The sequence below is a fragment of the Rhinoderma darwinii genome, chromosome 5, assembly GCF_050947455.1.
Source record: "Rhinoderma darwinii isolate aRhiDar2 chromosome 5, aRhiDar2.hap1, whole genome shotgun sequence".
Lineage (NCBI taxonomy): Eukaryota > Metazoa > Chordata > Amphibia > Anura > Rhinodermatidae > Rhinoderma > Rhinoderma darwinii.
In genome coordinates, this window is record NC_134691.1 from 108,498,924 (window position 1) to 108,515,670 (window position 16,747).

Consider the following 16,747-nt stretch of genomic DNA (forward strand, 5'->3'; position numbering starts at 1 on the left):
TGACCTTTGGAAAAAGCAGATGGTGACAGAATACAAAGTGGTACTACGCTTTCTTAGCACCGCTGCCACTTTGTCCTAACGATCAGCAGGGGTCACAGTGGTTAGAAACACTCCTGTTCAGATTTTAATGGCATATTGCATCGTAACTGTAGTAAATTCTGGAGAGCAACTTTGCAAAGTTCGTGTGGAGCCCTAGCCTTTAAGAGTAGCTGTACTTCATTAGACTGAAGACCGCTCATTGATGTTCTATGTGAGTCATATTCAGCCTAACAAAGAGTTCTGATCATAGCCGGAGGAGCAAAGCTGAGTGGTTCTGCACCTTTGTTTCAGCGACAGTGGTGTCTGCACATTCGGCTTTTATCGGCAATCCTTTTTAGGCTGAAGACGGCTCAGATGGAACGAACCGAAGGTGTACATCTACTCCTTTGTTTCAACAACGTGTTGGTCTCAAAACCCCGACCGGCATTAATCAAAACTTCTGATACGTCTCTGACATATCAAACTTTTTTTGAAAATACAGGTACGCTGTAAAGAAAATGGTTTTTAAAATCTCATCTTATTAATATTGATGTTCGTGGGATTTGAGTTCCTGAAAAGTAATGATGGAAATGTAAAAGTAAAATGAAAAGAACTATTTCTCCACATTAAGTGCATTAGAACGATTTTTATTTTTACCATGACATTCTGTGTGTAAAGTGAGCCTTCCTGTCCAGATTACCTTGTAAATGACCAATAAAGCTGGTACACTAGCGAAGCCTATTCACAGATCCTTATGGCCTGGTAGTATGGCTACACGGGCTGAATAGCTTCAAAGGTGTGATTTGTTCCAAATAATTTGGACAGTCAGTATTGTTTATCTAATTTCTACATAACTTGATTAAATTGCTGTTACAGACTATTTACTGTAGGCATAAATAGAAGATTTTACTCATTTACATCACAAATTAAAAACATTTGTCTAATGTACTCCTCAATCATCAATGTCTATCAGAAAGTTCTAATGATTCTGATAAATGCTATTGAATGAATACATACAGTAAAGCTGGCCATTCACATTATTGCTCCCGACTCCCCCATTCACAATCATGCTCAGGTTGTCCGAGCATGCATGTGTTTTCTATAGGGAGAAAGCTGCTTCCAGACTCCTGGCAGTGGCTTATCTGCTAACAAACAAAAGGATCGGGCATGTTGAAAATCAACATGCCCAACCCGGCTCTTTCCCAACATGTGCCATCGGGGGAGAGTTCGGAGACTACCATACTCATTAAATGGTCGGCCGGTTCTGCCGAAATCAGCAGTTACGGTCGACATACATTTAATGTGAATGGACAGCTTAACTAGTGGAATTGAGCGTACTTTATTAGTGTCCTTAACTTTTCTTTGCCACAAAATTATAATGAATTATAGCGCAGGGGTTTTGGTCTGTAGTTTAGCACCTGTGATAGTATGTGAGCCCAATTGTTTTGTTTTGAAGTTAACAGTTGTGAATTGCAGTACTGCAAGGGTATTTCAGAAGTGGTAGTAACAAAGTATCGTTGAAAAAAACATGTCCATCCCGATCAGTCTATTCTCCTGCAATGTTGATCCAGAGGAAGGCAAAAACCCCATGAAGCAGAAACCAATTTTCTTCATTTTAGGGGAAAAAAATCCTTTCCAACTCCAATATGGCAATCAGAATAAATCCCTGAATCAACGACCCATCTCCAGTAATCTAGAGAACATAACTTGTAATAATATTGCCCTCAAGAAAGGTTTCTGGGCCCCTTTTAAACTCTTTTAAGGAATTCACCATCACAACTTCCTTATGGCAAAGAGTATCATAGTCTCACTGCTCTTACAGTAAAGAAACCCTTCAATATTAGTGAGAAAGTAAACAGCCCCTTTAAATGTAAAATAAGCAAATTGAATGTGCAATGTACTGTATCATCCTTTCTAAGCTTTACTTACCTTGGTTGCATATTACACATTTACCAGAACAGAACAGACACCCAGGGCAAAGCATTTTTATTATGTCATTTATTTTTTTTAAACAGTACTGTGCAAGGACAATAGCATTCAAAATCTTAAAGGGGTTGCCCACTTTCTAATGGAATTTTTTAAATGCCCTAATTTGCTGTGTACTGACGCTGCCAACTATGTAAACATCCCCATCACTCACCCCTGCGCTTCATTCATGGCCCCCTGCTTGTTCTGGAATAACTTAGTAAACAGTGGACGGTGCAACTATCCCGTTCATAACTTTCAACGATGAGGGTGATCAGGTGATTTTTGCTACGTGACCGCCTCGCCGTCTGCCTGCTCTTCTGCGCCAGCGCTGAATGCTTTTAGCGCATGCACAAATAAGGAAGATTCTGCTGCCTATATCTACGTGTTCAGCTATAGTTCACCGCCAGCACAGAAGAGCAGGCAGCCGGGGAGGCGCACGCGTTGACAGATCACCTGACCACTATTTGACCAATATTTGAAAGCTATGGCCAGGATAATCTCCGTTCACTGTTTACTAAGCGTTTCTAGGGGGTAGCAGTGAGCCCTGAAATGAAGCGCTGGGGTGAGAGATTGGGGGTATTTACAGTTGTCAAAACACAACTTAGAGCATTTTAGAAATTTCATTAGAAAGTGGTCAATTCCTTGAAATAGTAGTTACATTGCAGGAATAGAGCACCTGGAATGTTGCCATGAAAGTGCTAAGGATGGAATGAGAGGACTAAGTTTAGACCAGGTATTCTGTTTGTGTTTTAATGTTCTCTTCCAAGTTATCTTTTAAGGTGAGGTTCTGGAAAATTCTCTGCAGGTGCATGAGCCAGCTCTCTATTTACCATTGGATTCGGACCATATGGAGGTACAGTAGAGGCTCCATGCACTTGAATAGGAGCCCTATTATGGCTCCGAAACACAGTCGTGTGCAAAAGGCCTTAATAAACACTGCGGCCATTAGATCCATATTTGGTGACTGTGTCCTTTATTACTGTTTTAGTTCTTGTAAGTGTTTATACTTAATTGACAAATTTTGTCCCATGTTGCATTCCTCAAGTAGTCTGGTTTTCTGGTTGTTTTATGGTATCACTGTCAAAATATCCACAACCATTACAATCAATGCATTAATCATTTTATTTCATTTTGTCTTTTTTTGCTTTTCTATTTTTTTTACATTATGGGAAACATTAATTTATTTACAATTATTCAGTCCACGCACCAAACTTGGAAGGTGACTTGAGGAAAGTTCTAGTCCATAAAAGCATACAAATGCTCGTTCACATCTATCAAAATGCTTTCAGTTTTTAAAACTTTAATTGGAATAAACAAAACACTTTTAAACTCACAACTGGGAATGCAGATATGACACTTGTCACATTCCAGGTATGGTTTTATTTTATGCAATCAAATACAAAATAAAAAAAGGAAAAAAATAGAAGAATTGATGCACAATTTTAAATATAATTCAGAGGTGCACATTCAAACATTGACAATACAATTAAAATAAAGTGAAATATAAATAAATCATTTTTTCCATTTAAATATTAAAAATTTCATTTTTATTCATCAACATTCATTACAAAAAAAGGTTCAGAGTTATGGCAACATCTGCAAAAAATATAATACTCCATTTTTAGACAACTCTCAGTACTGAATACAACTCATATCACCAATTTGTATGTATACATTATACTATATTTGTCTATAATGTTATGTGAATGCAACTAAGAATTGTAATGAGGATATTTCAAAGACTCTTTGGTGGGATATTAAGTAGGAGTTACATTTCTTTGCAAAAACATTGGGCTGATTGGCATCAATTGCGAGTTCTGTTTGTGTTTCAAAATTGCCTACAAAAATTTTATGAAGAATTGAGATGCTTGAGAGTATGAAGCAGAAGGCAGATCTTAAAAGTGCACTAACTTATATCTATCGGACATCTATTTTGTGTGACTGTAGTTTCTCACACATAAATCAACCAACCAATCAATTAAATTTAATATTAACTTAGTGTATGTAAAAGCAACAGTTTACATAAAACTACAGCCAGTCTGATTGGGATTAAAAGTTTCCTATTTCTGAAAGCAGAGTTAAGGGGGTTTTACACTGGGCGATCATTGGGCAGACGAGCGTTTATAGATCACATTGTGAGAATACAGAAAGTACTTTCTCAAAGTTTTGGTAAATTTAGCAGTATATATGAGTTTTGCCTATTAATTAAAACATTACTCTAGGATACCCATTCTAAAGACAACCCTTTGCCAAATGCCCATCCCTGCATGAAAAAGAGCTGTCCAAAGGGGAAAACCCCTCAACCATAATATAAGCACTTACGTACTTCCAAAGGTATCGTAAGATACTGCTTAGTCTAGTTTCCATTATTGCTCCAGTAAAAAGCACACATACCAGGAATCCCCAGGTAAACGGACAGTGGCTGAGGAACATCAATATATTTCTTATAGTGTGCAAAACTGGCCAATCCCTCAACAATAATGAGGGGATGTACGGACTACTTTTATTAAATTGGACGCTTTTCTGTGCTTTAGTTTTTTCACTCCTTGGGTATGGGCAAATATAGCATATCAATCCCACCCAAAGTAGAGATGAGAAACAAGAACGGCTACACCTGCACTGCAAAATCCAACCAATTCTGTGGAGTACCAATGCGTGTCCGATCTGTCCATGTGCAAACCAAGCAGGTTTACCCATGTATTAGAATATTAGTTTAGCATTTGTATCATCTCAATACTTTTATGCAACTAATGCACATAATCTGTCACATCTCAGTAATGCGCAACCTTTTATGCACGTCTGTAGATGATGCATAAATGGAGAAAAAATAGTTTGTAACGTTACTTAGCTTTTTTAATTTTAGTTATTTTGGGCTGATGAAAACACCAGTGGGTCTGATTTATTAAAACGGTTTAATAGGAAATCTGGCCTTGTTGCCCATAGCAACCAATCACAGAGCAGCTTTTATTTTTGCACGTTTTAATAAACCAGAGTTAGACGTATTAATTCTGTCCTAAATTTAAACCGGAGCAGACAGCAGAAACTCTGCCCAATTTATTACAATGGTACACACTGTATGATCAATTTGGCGCTTGTTGCTAGACATGTTAGATACTTTTCCTTACGTCACCTTTTGGCCAGCGGATTTTACATTAATATTTTGCTCCAAAAATGGTGCACATTGTTGATAAATCTGGCATATTTTTTAATCCTCTTAGCCATGCCCTTTTTTTTGCACACTTTTCAAAACTGTAGAGCAAGATGCCAATAGTTTCCAAAACACATAATAAATTTGGCGTTTGGCTTGTGGGCCACGTTTTTTGGTGCAATTTGCTCCAGAATTCTGGTGCATTTTGCTTAGTAAATCTCTCCTAAATAAGATACACCCATGGGCCTTATTTATCCAAACTGTCCTTGTTGCAACCAATCACAGAGCAGCTTTCATTCTTCTACAGCAGTTTAAGAAATGGATGCTGAACTCTGATTGGTTGCTATGCTTTCTCTGTTAGTTTTGATAAATGAGGCTCAATGACTGTTCTCGCTAATCCAACCTACATGTTGAATAAGAAAGTCCAACCTAAATATGACCTAACTATACCTATGTTTTCATTAATTATTTACCTCTCATAGGATAATAGGGATGAAGTTGTATATTACTATATTGATATCACAGAATGCAAATTTTTTCTCTAAAGTTAAGCAATTGTGCAGGTTTTGCTCATTTTTATCATTTCCATAGGCAAGTGAAAGCTGTAGTAGAAATCTCCAGTTATGGAAACTGCTGCTGGTGTCTTTACAATAACATTTCTTATACATTTCTGTACATAATTTCCCACTTTCATAGGTACCATTCCGTAAATATATAATATCTAAATGTTTTAATATATCATTTGTATAGTTTAGGTGATATATAGAGTAGCTTTATGTAGTGTATTAATGACATTTATAAATACGTCCTCAAAAGCTGTTCGGCTCCTGCTTATAATGGCATATAATAGATTTTTATATCTAAAGAATAGTGGCCAATACATTTCTACATAAACTGATTTATGTCCTGTCTGGTAATCTATAATGATGTCATATTTTTAAATGCGTATCTCCTACTCTTATTCTTGTATGACACATACCATGTATGTTGGGATTTTTATCATGGATTAATATTATGTGCTCAAATCCTATGCTATGCCTGAAAGCAAACTCTAATGATGAAGATCACAGCGTGGTTATATCTCCTGAGCTCCTGTTCTCTGTCCATATTAAGGTAAAGTGCATCATTATATATATATATTTTAAAACATTATCTATTACTGGACTACTTTAGACACAGGCACCTAGCAAAATATGTACAAAAATCGAAGAACGAAAACGATTAAAAAAATCTTCAAAAAGTTTAATAAAACAATAATGTAGTCTTTTAAAAATTTATTTGTCATTCATTGTATTTGATAAACTAAACACTAATGGTATATGATGGGCTGAAATATGTCAATGCGAGCAATGGCTTTATGTGGTATTTTCTATATTGAAGAAGGAGAAATATCTAAGATCCAACTTGACTGCAGCCAGCAATATTGTTGGTTTCCATTTGGGTGGTAGTTTAGGTCTGGTATTTGATTTACTCTTCTATAGATGTCTTGTCTTCTAGAAGCTGTAGCTACACAATATTTTTTCCCATCGCATTCCATTTGTAAGTGTATAAATCTCTCAGAGGTCTCCTACTACTACTAATATAAAGGAGTATCCTACAGTTATAAATATCTCAGATTGTCCTGCAAATAAATTAAGCTGTGTATTGAAGCCTTTTCCACGCTTCTGCTTGAATAGCACTACAGAAGTCTGTGCAACCAACCAAAATGCTTTACTGCAGTCACTATGCTTTCTTGTTAGGCTCTGTTCACATTTGCTTTTGGTTTCCATTCTGACGTTCCGTCAGAACGGGACCCTGAACAGATACAAACGGAAACCAGAGGTTTTGCCGGAAGCAATAGCGTAGTCGACTACACAATTGCTTCCGTCAAAACGACAGATACGGTGCACAACAGAGACAAACGGAAACCATGGGCACCGGATCCGTCACCATTGAAATCAATGGTGATGGAAACTGAAACCTCTGGTTCCAGTTTGTGTCAGTTTGTGTCTGTTCAGGGTCTCGTTCTAACGGAAAGCTCCGACGGAACGTCAGAACGGGACCCCAACGCAGATGTGAACAGTGCCTAAATTGTGGGGTGGACTGATCCAGACAAGCTCATTTCCAGAACATGCTTCCAATAAGGAAGGAGAGATCTGTCACCTGCACAGTTATGTGTTACTGAAAGGTTTCTAGAAGTCAAGACTATATGAGTAAATTGGGGACACCTGATCTCAAGCATGGGGTGCAGAATAAAGGTAGGAAATCCCTTCAAGGAGTAAAAAAAGTTCCTGGCCCTTTACAGCAACCGATGTGTGTACCTATAGCTCAAACAAATGTTGCACTTTTAATCCTAAATCTAACTCTCCACATTATTGCCTTCCCTCCAAAATTATTTTAGTCGGAAGCTGAACATTTGATTTTATTAAATTACAAAACAAATCTGTAAAAATCATTTTTCACTGTGAAAGAATCTGTTTAAGTGCACTCTAGTAATAGCATAAGTTTCATAGTGTATCACGCAGGCATGTGTCAAAGTCATATATTGTGAACAGATCTGTTACCTGCCGGCCTGTCCCTTGGAAGTACAGCTATTCTCCTCTGTCACCTGTTGCCTTTGGGGAGGGGTGCGTCTGTGGCCTACAATAAAGTGCTCCATCTGCTCTACATAGAAAAGAAGTTGGGAATTCGAGCCCATGCTTTTCACATTTAGAATAGGAAGACATCAGAGTCCACAGTACTGTATACCCTACAATTTTCTATTGCTGTACACTAGATTACAGACTACTGTAGCTCTAGACAAAAGGTAAATAAAATAGGGCACAATGAGGAATTCTATACAAAGGAGTTATTCTTCCTTTATTTTATGTTCTTAAAATAAAAGAAGGTCCAGTTAAAATGACTTGTCTATAGATCATCATAATGGTAAAATGAGTGAGAAGGGGAGATGCAGGGTCATAGCTTCAGAGAACTGACTGCTTACAGCACAATCTGAAAGAGGGACTTCATGATAGCAAGGTGGAAATGACTGAAGTAAAAGAGAGAGTATAGAAAGAGAAGAAAAATACAAAATAACATATACACATGATTGTGTTTCCAAACCAAACTAGAGGATATATTATATATGTAACTTTGTGTCATAAATATATATAGATATATAATATCCCCCCAGTGTTGCTTGTGATGGCTTCATAGCCTGGTTTGAGCCTCTGGGATGTAGATCTCAATGCTATCCGCACTCTCAGTAGCTGAATTCTGTCGGACAGACGCAGCACGCTTTGCAGACATCAGCCGCTTCCGGGCCTCATGTCGCTGTCTTTCTGTGCTTTCCAAAGATCTGTCCCGGACCAGTGGGGCCTGACCTTTCGATGGCTTCTTTGGCACGGGAGGAGGGACCCTTCTCTCCTGATTAAAGCAGAAGGTTCATTGCATTATACAGATTCTCATTACAAGCCATGAAAGCTTTTCTCTCTCTGGTTCTTTATTCTATATGCACTTAGTAAATGGATTGAAACAGTAATGCCTATTGCACATGACCGTTGTGCCACTTGGGCCCGTTTTTGACGGCATCCGAGTGGCACCCGATCGTCATCACGGACCCATTCGCTTTGACAGGTGAATCGGGTCCGTAAAAAATGGTCTGAGTCTCCGATCCGAGGAAAGATAGAACATGTCCTATCTTTCCTCGGATCACTGAAGGGACTCGGACGGCATACTCGGTCGTGTGCATGAGGCGTTAGGCACAGATACCAGTAAATGACACATCAATCCTGTTAGAAAATAATCCATGCGCCATTGTCTATTGTTTTCATTATGGTTGGCATAGCTATGTCCAGGATCATGTTTATATCTTCACTTTTACTATTTTTTTGGAATATTGTGTGTGCCCCACCCTCCTGAATACTGTTTGAATTGATTTTTTTTTTTATTATAAATTGTCAACTTTGTAATAAAAAGAATCAAAATACATCAATCCATTTAAAACATAAGACATTTAACTTTCGGCTGCCTGCACATAACCACTTGTGTACACTATATCAGTTACTACGCTACGTGGTGAGCATCACGGAATATGATGCAAAAATAAGGGCCTTAAAACACTAATGTGAGTGGACAGGCAACACATTTTTTGTTGCTAGCATCAACATCTAGAACCTGTGCCCCATGTAAAATTCACGTCTTTTTCCTTGTAGCTTCTCAAAGGTTTTCGTGAACCCAATACTTGGGTCAGGTCAAAACGAATGAGTAGCATCAAAGAAACAGTTAAAGGTAATGTCCCAATTTAACAACCCAATCTTACAATAAGGCTGATGACATAGGGTTTGTTTTTTAAAATTTCTAATCATGTGTCATAGGCCACTTCCCCCGCAGCGGCCACCGCACAGATAATGTAGTATTACATTGCTCACTCAAATGAATGGGCGACCATGTAATACATGTTCATGACAAGTCTGCCAGAGTGAGAGATGTGAAAATTTTACATAAAAGGAGGTAGAAGATTCTCATGAATGGCATGGCAGGCTATACATACATCTTACTTGATTTCTTGATGGACTATGTACAATTGGGTGACTTCCATTAGTTTTAGTATTAAATATCTCCACTCAAAGAGGGAAATGTAGCCAGCTCTTTATGATTGTGGTAAACAGTAGGAGAACATAATTTCCGATAGGAAGATGAACAACAGGAAAAACAACAACAACATATATATTAAATACATCAAAAGGCTTTATTTATCACGCATCTTAGCATTGTCATCAATCACCAAATGTAGACGTGATACTGATGTTACAATACTGTAAAGAAATGTCCGATGGGTATTAATTCTTTCACTTTTGGAACTATTCAGAGTATCATTGTTTAGCTGAGGACACATCATTACAAACTTGCCAATATGTCACACAGATTATATGCATCTATTCATTCTGGAGTCATAATAAGTAATTATGGCCATTTCTAAAGTGTGTGTGTGTGTGTGTGTGTGTGTGTGTGTATATATATATATATATATATATATATATATATACACACAGAAAAAAGCAGCACTCAAAGATCAGTTCCAAGATGGTATAGGGTGCAGGCAGGTAGTCCCGATCCAGGGGATATGGGTAAATATGAAAGAAGATCCCACAGCACTCCAATATGATGAAAAAAATTGGTGGTTTATTCAATCAGCACAAGCTGCAACGTTTCAGTCCTGCTATAGGACCTTTTTCAATAAATATGCTTGAAAAAGGTCCTATAGCAGGACAGAAACGTTGCAGCTTGTGCTGATTGAATAAACCACCATTTTTTTCATCATATTGGAGTGCTGTGGGATCTTCTTTCATATATATATGGCCTCTTCTGTATACCCGCATATTTTGGCATTAAAGAATAACCATTGATACAATCATTAAACTTGCCAATACAGCTTACTATAACTTTCCTTTGGTATAGGTGTTGTTAGTGAAGGTCATTTATTTACAAGACTACAATCAGATGGTGCAACACAGTGATTTTCAGTTGATTTTAGGCAAAAAGTGAATTACAAATATTAGGAAGTACAGGGTATGCTGTAGCACGCAGCATAATGAATACCACTCACTATAAAAGGCAATGTCTTACATGATGAGTTAGGCATAAGAAACTGTCTAGTTATTTGACCCTCTTTTTGAATGCGATAAGGGGCATATTTTTTAATTCACATGTTAAATTACCAAAGGGAATGGCAAAGTCCTTATACTAGAAAACTGCTTTCTGTCCTTAGCTCTGGTTACATAGATACATAGTATTGTTGAAAAAAAGACATATGTCCATCAACTTCAACCCAGGGAAGGGACACAAGTAAACTACAGAACTTTGGTAGGTTAAAAAATAAATAAATAAATAAAAAATGCCCATACGGCATCCAACATTGAGAAAACAAGGAGATTACCTGTGATTTTCTTTCTCGGACTAAATAAGCAATGGCTCTATAGGGTCCACTATTTTGTTGGATATGCATATTCACAGGTGAGAACCTTATTTTTTCTCCCTGACAGTTCTGCAAGCAGTCATAGGGACAGCCAAATTAACCCTTCAGTGTAAGGAGCATGCAGAAGAGCGCCCCAGATCTTAACATACATGTATATACATCTCACACAAAGTGGTTACTCCCTTTTTTTTTTAAAAGAAAAAAGAGCTTTGGTCTGCTAAAGGGATTGGTTGGCTTGTAGAGTATTATGCTAAAGTTTGGAAAGGATTGTACATAACCAAAGATTACATATGTTTCATGGCATGTAAGTAAATACAGATGTATGGTTTTCCTGATTTCTATTAATATAAAGCAGCTATGGCTTCACAACAGTCAAATAAGGTTAATAATCAATGACATCATTCAGCAGTTTGCAGCGAGGAGACAGTAAAAGCTGCTCGGCTTGTATTAAAATAAATCAAGTCTATATGCATATTGTTGGCACACATGAGCTATAACTAACTCAGTTTAATGCAAGAATCTAATAAAGGAGTACAAAAATAAGGCAGCGTGCCAATACGTGTATCCACAGATGAGTGAGCTATTAAAGCGCAGTTTTCAATAACACATGTTGTAATCTGTACAATACGCTTTTTGAGTGTACACTGTGTTGACCGATTATACTGTACACAGGTAAGGCTTTGTTCACATATCCGTTCGGGCTCTATTCTGATGTTCTGTCTGAGGTTTTCGTCAGAATAGAGCCCTGATTGCCACAAACGGAAACCATAGGTACATCACCATTGATTTCAGTGGTGACGGATCCGGTCCCAATGGTTTCCGTTTGTCTCAGTTGTGCAAGGGTTCCGTCGTTGTGAATCTGGCCTTAGGCATGTATTATGGCTACAAATCTTGGCCTGACCGCTGGTCTGATGGCCTGAATTAACAGCATCATGGACATGCACTTATATTACGCTCGAGTGAAACTAATATTAAAGTGCAGAGTCTTATTTTGCATTTGCTTGTTCATTGGCTGATCTGCTAGTTGACGCGGTCAATAAAATGGTCGCTAGTCAGCTAGTGTAAACAGGGAGATGTGCTGCCGACATAATAGAAATGTATGGGGATGAACGATCATAGTAAAGACATAACCGATCATTGCTCCTTGTGAAAGGATCAAACGAGTGCCGATCAATGAACTGTCTCATTGATCGGTGCTTGTTTTCATGGCCCATGTTCATATTGCGACATTGCATTAATGCCTTAATATTTAGTTTAAAACTACTTTCTGGCTTTAAAGTCTAAGGATAAAATGACACAAAAGGGGCAAATAATAATTTTTCATAAGTTAAATAATAAAAGGAAGTTATATGGCAAAACTTTGAAAAAAAAAATATTTTTAGCAATGAAAATGTAATGTAAGAAAACGGTAATGTGGACAGTTTACTAGACAAATTACATCAGCAAAGCAATAATCCAGGCACCTGAGTGTCACAGGGTGAGCACAAAATGTGCTTGAAAGTGTCCTAACAAGGTCGTGCTAGTTCAACTGTAAGGTTACAAGTGGATAGAGCAGTGACACAAAAGTATAACTTTTAGCCTAGGGCTGTTTATAGAAATCATGGCTCGATTTAAAAAGCTGACTTAACAAGAAAAAAACACAAAGAACAAGATGACACTGGATGTCAAATTGTTAATATCCAACTTTCTCACACTCAGGTCTTAAATGGATTAGATCAGCTGTAAAATCCATAAATGTTTCAGAATTTTGAAAATGAAAAAAGTTATTGTTTTGTATTTTCTGGTGTATGTGAAAACTAAGGCTAAGAATAAGGTAAAGTAAGGTTGTACTGAGCTGTGTGCTGATAAACAGCAATTAAAAAAAATATAAACTTTTTAACAAAACTAAATATTACTACTATAAAATATACATTTTTATTTGTTTTCTACTGGATCACAGTTCTAGCTCTTCACTAGGCACGAAAGCTCAGCTCAAACAACCGTAAAGGGTTATTTCCTTCTGATAAAGTGATGGCATATCGCTAGGGTATGCCATCGCTTTTTGACCGGTGGGGCCCAACTTCCGGAACCCCACCGATCCTGAGAAGAAAGGGGCTTCTGTGCTGTGTCCGCTTCACAATTTATCCAGCACAGAGGCGCTCCCTGCCGCCGGCTGTACTGGGCAATGCAGTATCGCTTCATTCAAGTGGCTGTCGTACTGCAACGTACAAATCACAGCTTGTATGGACCAGTAACATGGCAATGTGACACCTTAGAAATAAATGGGTTTTCCTGTCTCATAAAGTAATGGCATATCGCTAGGACCCTGCAGCTGCAATGCGGCTTTAGCGCTGCCTCCCATTCAAAATTTTCCATGCAAAGTGATGCTCCCGACCACTGGCTGTGTAGGGCGCTGCAACATGTGATATCCACACTGTATGCTCTGAAACACATGAACTCCGCAGTTTATAACTGGCCTCCGTGGTGATCTAGGTTCAGGATCCAGGTATTGCAGTCGTATTGCTAACTCGAATATAAGGCAGTACTATGGCTAAGTGAAACCTATGTACGTAAGGCCCCAGGCACGCGACCGTAGTTTTTATCTGTAATTTCAGATCAGTAATTACCCATAATCTGTGGACCCATTAATTTCTATATGCCACGGACACCATTCCGTATATTTACGGATGTGTTTCTGGGCCTTAGAAAGGATCCGCAAAATATAGAACATGTCCTTTTCCTGTCTGCAATTGCAGCACGGACTAGCCCAAAAATTGCAGACGGCTACGAATGTGCATCTGTTTCCATCCTTAATTGCAGAAGCGTTGCTATGCGATGGCAGGGGATTCCCCAAGAAAATGGTGCCTCATCAATCATGTGACCTTTTCAAGGGGTTGGGTCACGTTGGTGACATCATTTGTAGCCCTCCTTTTTTTGAGGATCCGTAAATACAGATGCACTACGGACCGTATTTGCGGACAGCATGCCAGATATGCGAATGACTACGGATCAGTATTTACGGACATTAAAAAACACTACCGTCGTGTGCATGAGGCCTAAGACTATGTTCACACCATGTCAGTGATGCTTGTTTGGCTTATGTGCTTGTTTGGTGTTCGCTAGCATTTGCTGTGGTGCTTGTTCGGCATATATGCAGGGTAAATCTCCTGATGTACCCATAGGCTATCATATTGAAATAAATACCAAATGATTGTCCCTTTGGCATACTTTGTCCGGTATACATCAGTATATCTTTTTTATACTGTGTTAAAAAGAATAATCGACTACAATATTTAATACACGGCGATCCCGCAAAGAAACATATACTGAGGATCAGATGTTTTGTTTTTTACAATGGTAGTTGATGACAGATGTATGCAACTGTATAGGTGTATGTCTCAACCACAGTGTGAATAGAGCCAATTCCTCCCAAAATGTCTAAACAGCCATACGTTAGTAAATTAGAAGTTAAAGCAGTCAAAAATAATTTTCTTTTTTTCTCCATTTTGGCAAGAGTGTCAGCAGGAAATCTAGCGTACTGGTTGTCACTTTTGAATTAGCTTCTCAGAAACTCATGGCAAAACTGTCACTGTGTAAAGCCGGGTTAACAAACCGCTTACATTGTTAAACCAGCTTTAAAATCCACACCAAAATCTGCAACATTCATGTTTTGTTGTAGATTTCACCCGCTGCATTGCAAAGGGTGAAATCCGCAGTGGAAATTTGCAGATAGGACATGCTGCAGATTTGAAAAATTGGATGCGTATTTTCTACTCTGTATGTGAATGGGGTTTGAATATCAGTGGATGTCAATATAAAAGCCTCTCTTGTTTTTTCATTTTTAATATGCTATTTTTTTAATTTAATCTATTTTGTATACCCTGAACCCAGATCTTTCTGTGACTACTTCAGTCAATGTGTCTCAATGTCCTCATATAATAATCACCTAGACAGGGTGTCATGGATACCAGGCAGCTATTCCGCTTGTTAATATTTTCCTAAACTGCATAAAGTAACAAAAAGTTATGAAAAAAATCATAGACTCTTAAACTTTACATTAGATAACTACCGTATTTTTCAGACTATAAGACGCACGCAGGTTTTAGATAACAGAAAATAGGAAAAAATAATTTGTAAATAAAAAAAATTGTTCTGTTTCACCACATTCTGAGAGCCATAACCTTTATATGTTTTCATCGATTGAGCAGTGTGAGGGCTTATTTTTTGCAGGACGAGCATTAGTTTTTATTAGCACCATTCTTTGGTGCATACGATTTTTTGATCACTTTTTATTTAATTTTTTAAGGCAACCAAAAAACATTGATTCTGGTGTTTACATTATTATTTTTTACGCCATTCAGCGTGCGAGTTAAATAATTGCAGTAAATTGACAGCTGACAAACGACGACGCGTAAATGACAGGTCGTCTGCACAGTACGTCGGCAAACCCATTCAAATGAATGGGCAGATGTTTGCCGACGTATTGTAGCCAGTGGCGTAACTACCGCCGTAGCAGCAGTAGCGGCTGCTACGGGGCCCGCGGCATGAGGGGGCCCGTGTCGCCCACCGGCACGGGCCCTCACCATGGCCGGAGGCTCCGCTAGCAGCCGCTATGGCTGCTACAGCGGGACGCCACCGAACACTACGGCAGAGCAGGGAGGTATCTCCCCGCTCTGCCATTAACTGGTTCCCGACCGCTGGCTGTATTTTTACGGCCAGCGGTCAGGGTCCTTAAAACCTGAGCCATAGACTTTCTACGGCTCGGGTTTTAACTTGCTGCCCGCGCGATCGGGCAGCTGAATGTCGGGTCTCCGGCTGTCAGTGACTGCCGGGGATCCTGAGGAGAGGATAGAAGCAGCTTTCGCTGCTTCTGTCTTCTCTGATCACTTGTACACAGCGCTGAATGCGCGCTGTGTACAGGAATAGAGACAGCAGCAGCGGCGCTGTCTCTATTCCTCCCGGTGATCATGTGACTGGTCACATGATCGCCGGGTGCCGTTAGTGGCAGACTGCTGCTGGGTCTTACTAGACCCAGCACAGCCCTATTAGTGACAATCGTCACTATGAGAGGACTGATTTTCCCTGTAACTGGGGCTGCTGTGCAGCTCCAGTTACAGTGGAAAAACATGGTGTAAAAGAAAGAAAAAATATATATAAAGTTCCTCAAAGGTCTTCTTTGACCTTTGGGGGACAGACTATAGTAATAAAAAAATAATAAAGTAAAGTTAAAAAAAAATGTAAATAATAAATACACATAAAATACCCACCCCAAAAAAAAACGTTCCCCCCGCCAATCATTGTTGTAACGCTAGCGCTGACCCAATTACCCTAATATGGACATGTAATATATAAAAATTTACGGTAGACAATGACTATCAGAAATAAAAGGTCTATTTTAGGGTAAAACTATGTTATTACCAAAAAAAAAAATAGCTGAAATTTAAAAAAGCTTATTTTTTTACTATTATTTTCAAACTTTATGAATAAAAATTCTAAAATAGCAAAAAAGGTGTGTATAAAAACGATAAAAAATGAAACGATAAAAAATGAAACAGAAAAAAACGTCGCAAAAATCACATCGTTAGCCCAACAAATAAAAAAGTTATAGCCATTTAACTAACACGTGCTAAAAATGGCTAAACGGTGTCTGGTCCTGAAGGCACAAAATAGAGCAAAAGACATGTATCCCCCTCTCCACA

At 38.5% G+C, this 16,747-nt stretch overlaps 1 protein-coding gene across 3 annotated transcripts in view; it reads right to left on the reverse strand.

Annotated features, from left to right (window-relative positions):
- Window positions 1–2,556: 2,556 nt before the first annotated feature.
- Window positions 2,557–16,747, reverse strand: part of DLGAP1 (DLG associated protein 1) — a 598,634-nt gene continuing 584,443 nt past the window's right edge. For all 3 annotated transcript variants that reach the window (XM_075826387.1, XM_075826388.1, XM_075826390.1), the window contains one exon: window positions 2,557–8,518. In XM_075826387.1, the coding sequence (XP_075682502.1) occupies window positions 8,303–8,518 (216 nt within the window). In that variant the 3' untranslated portion in view covers window positions 2,557–8,302. The remainder of the gene's footprint in view (window positions 8,519–16,747) is intronic.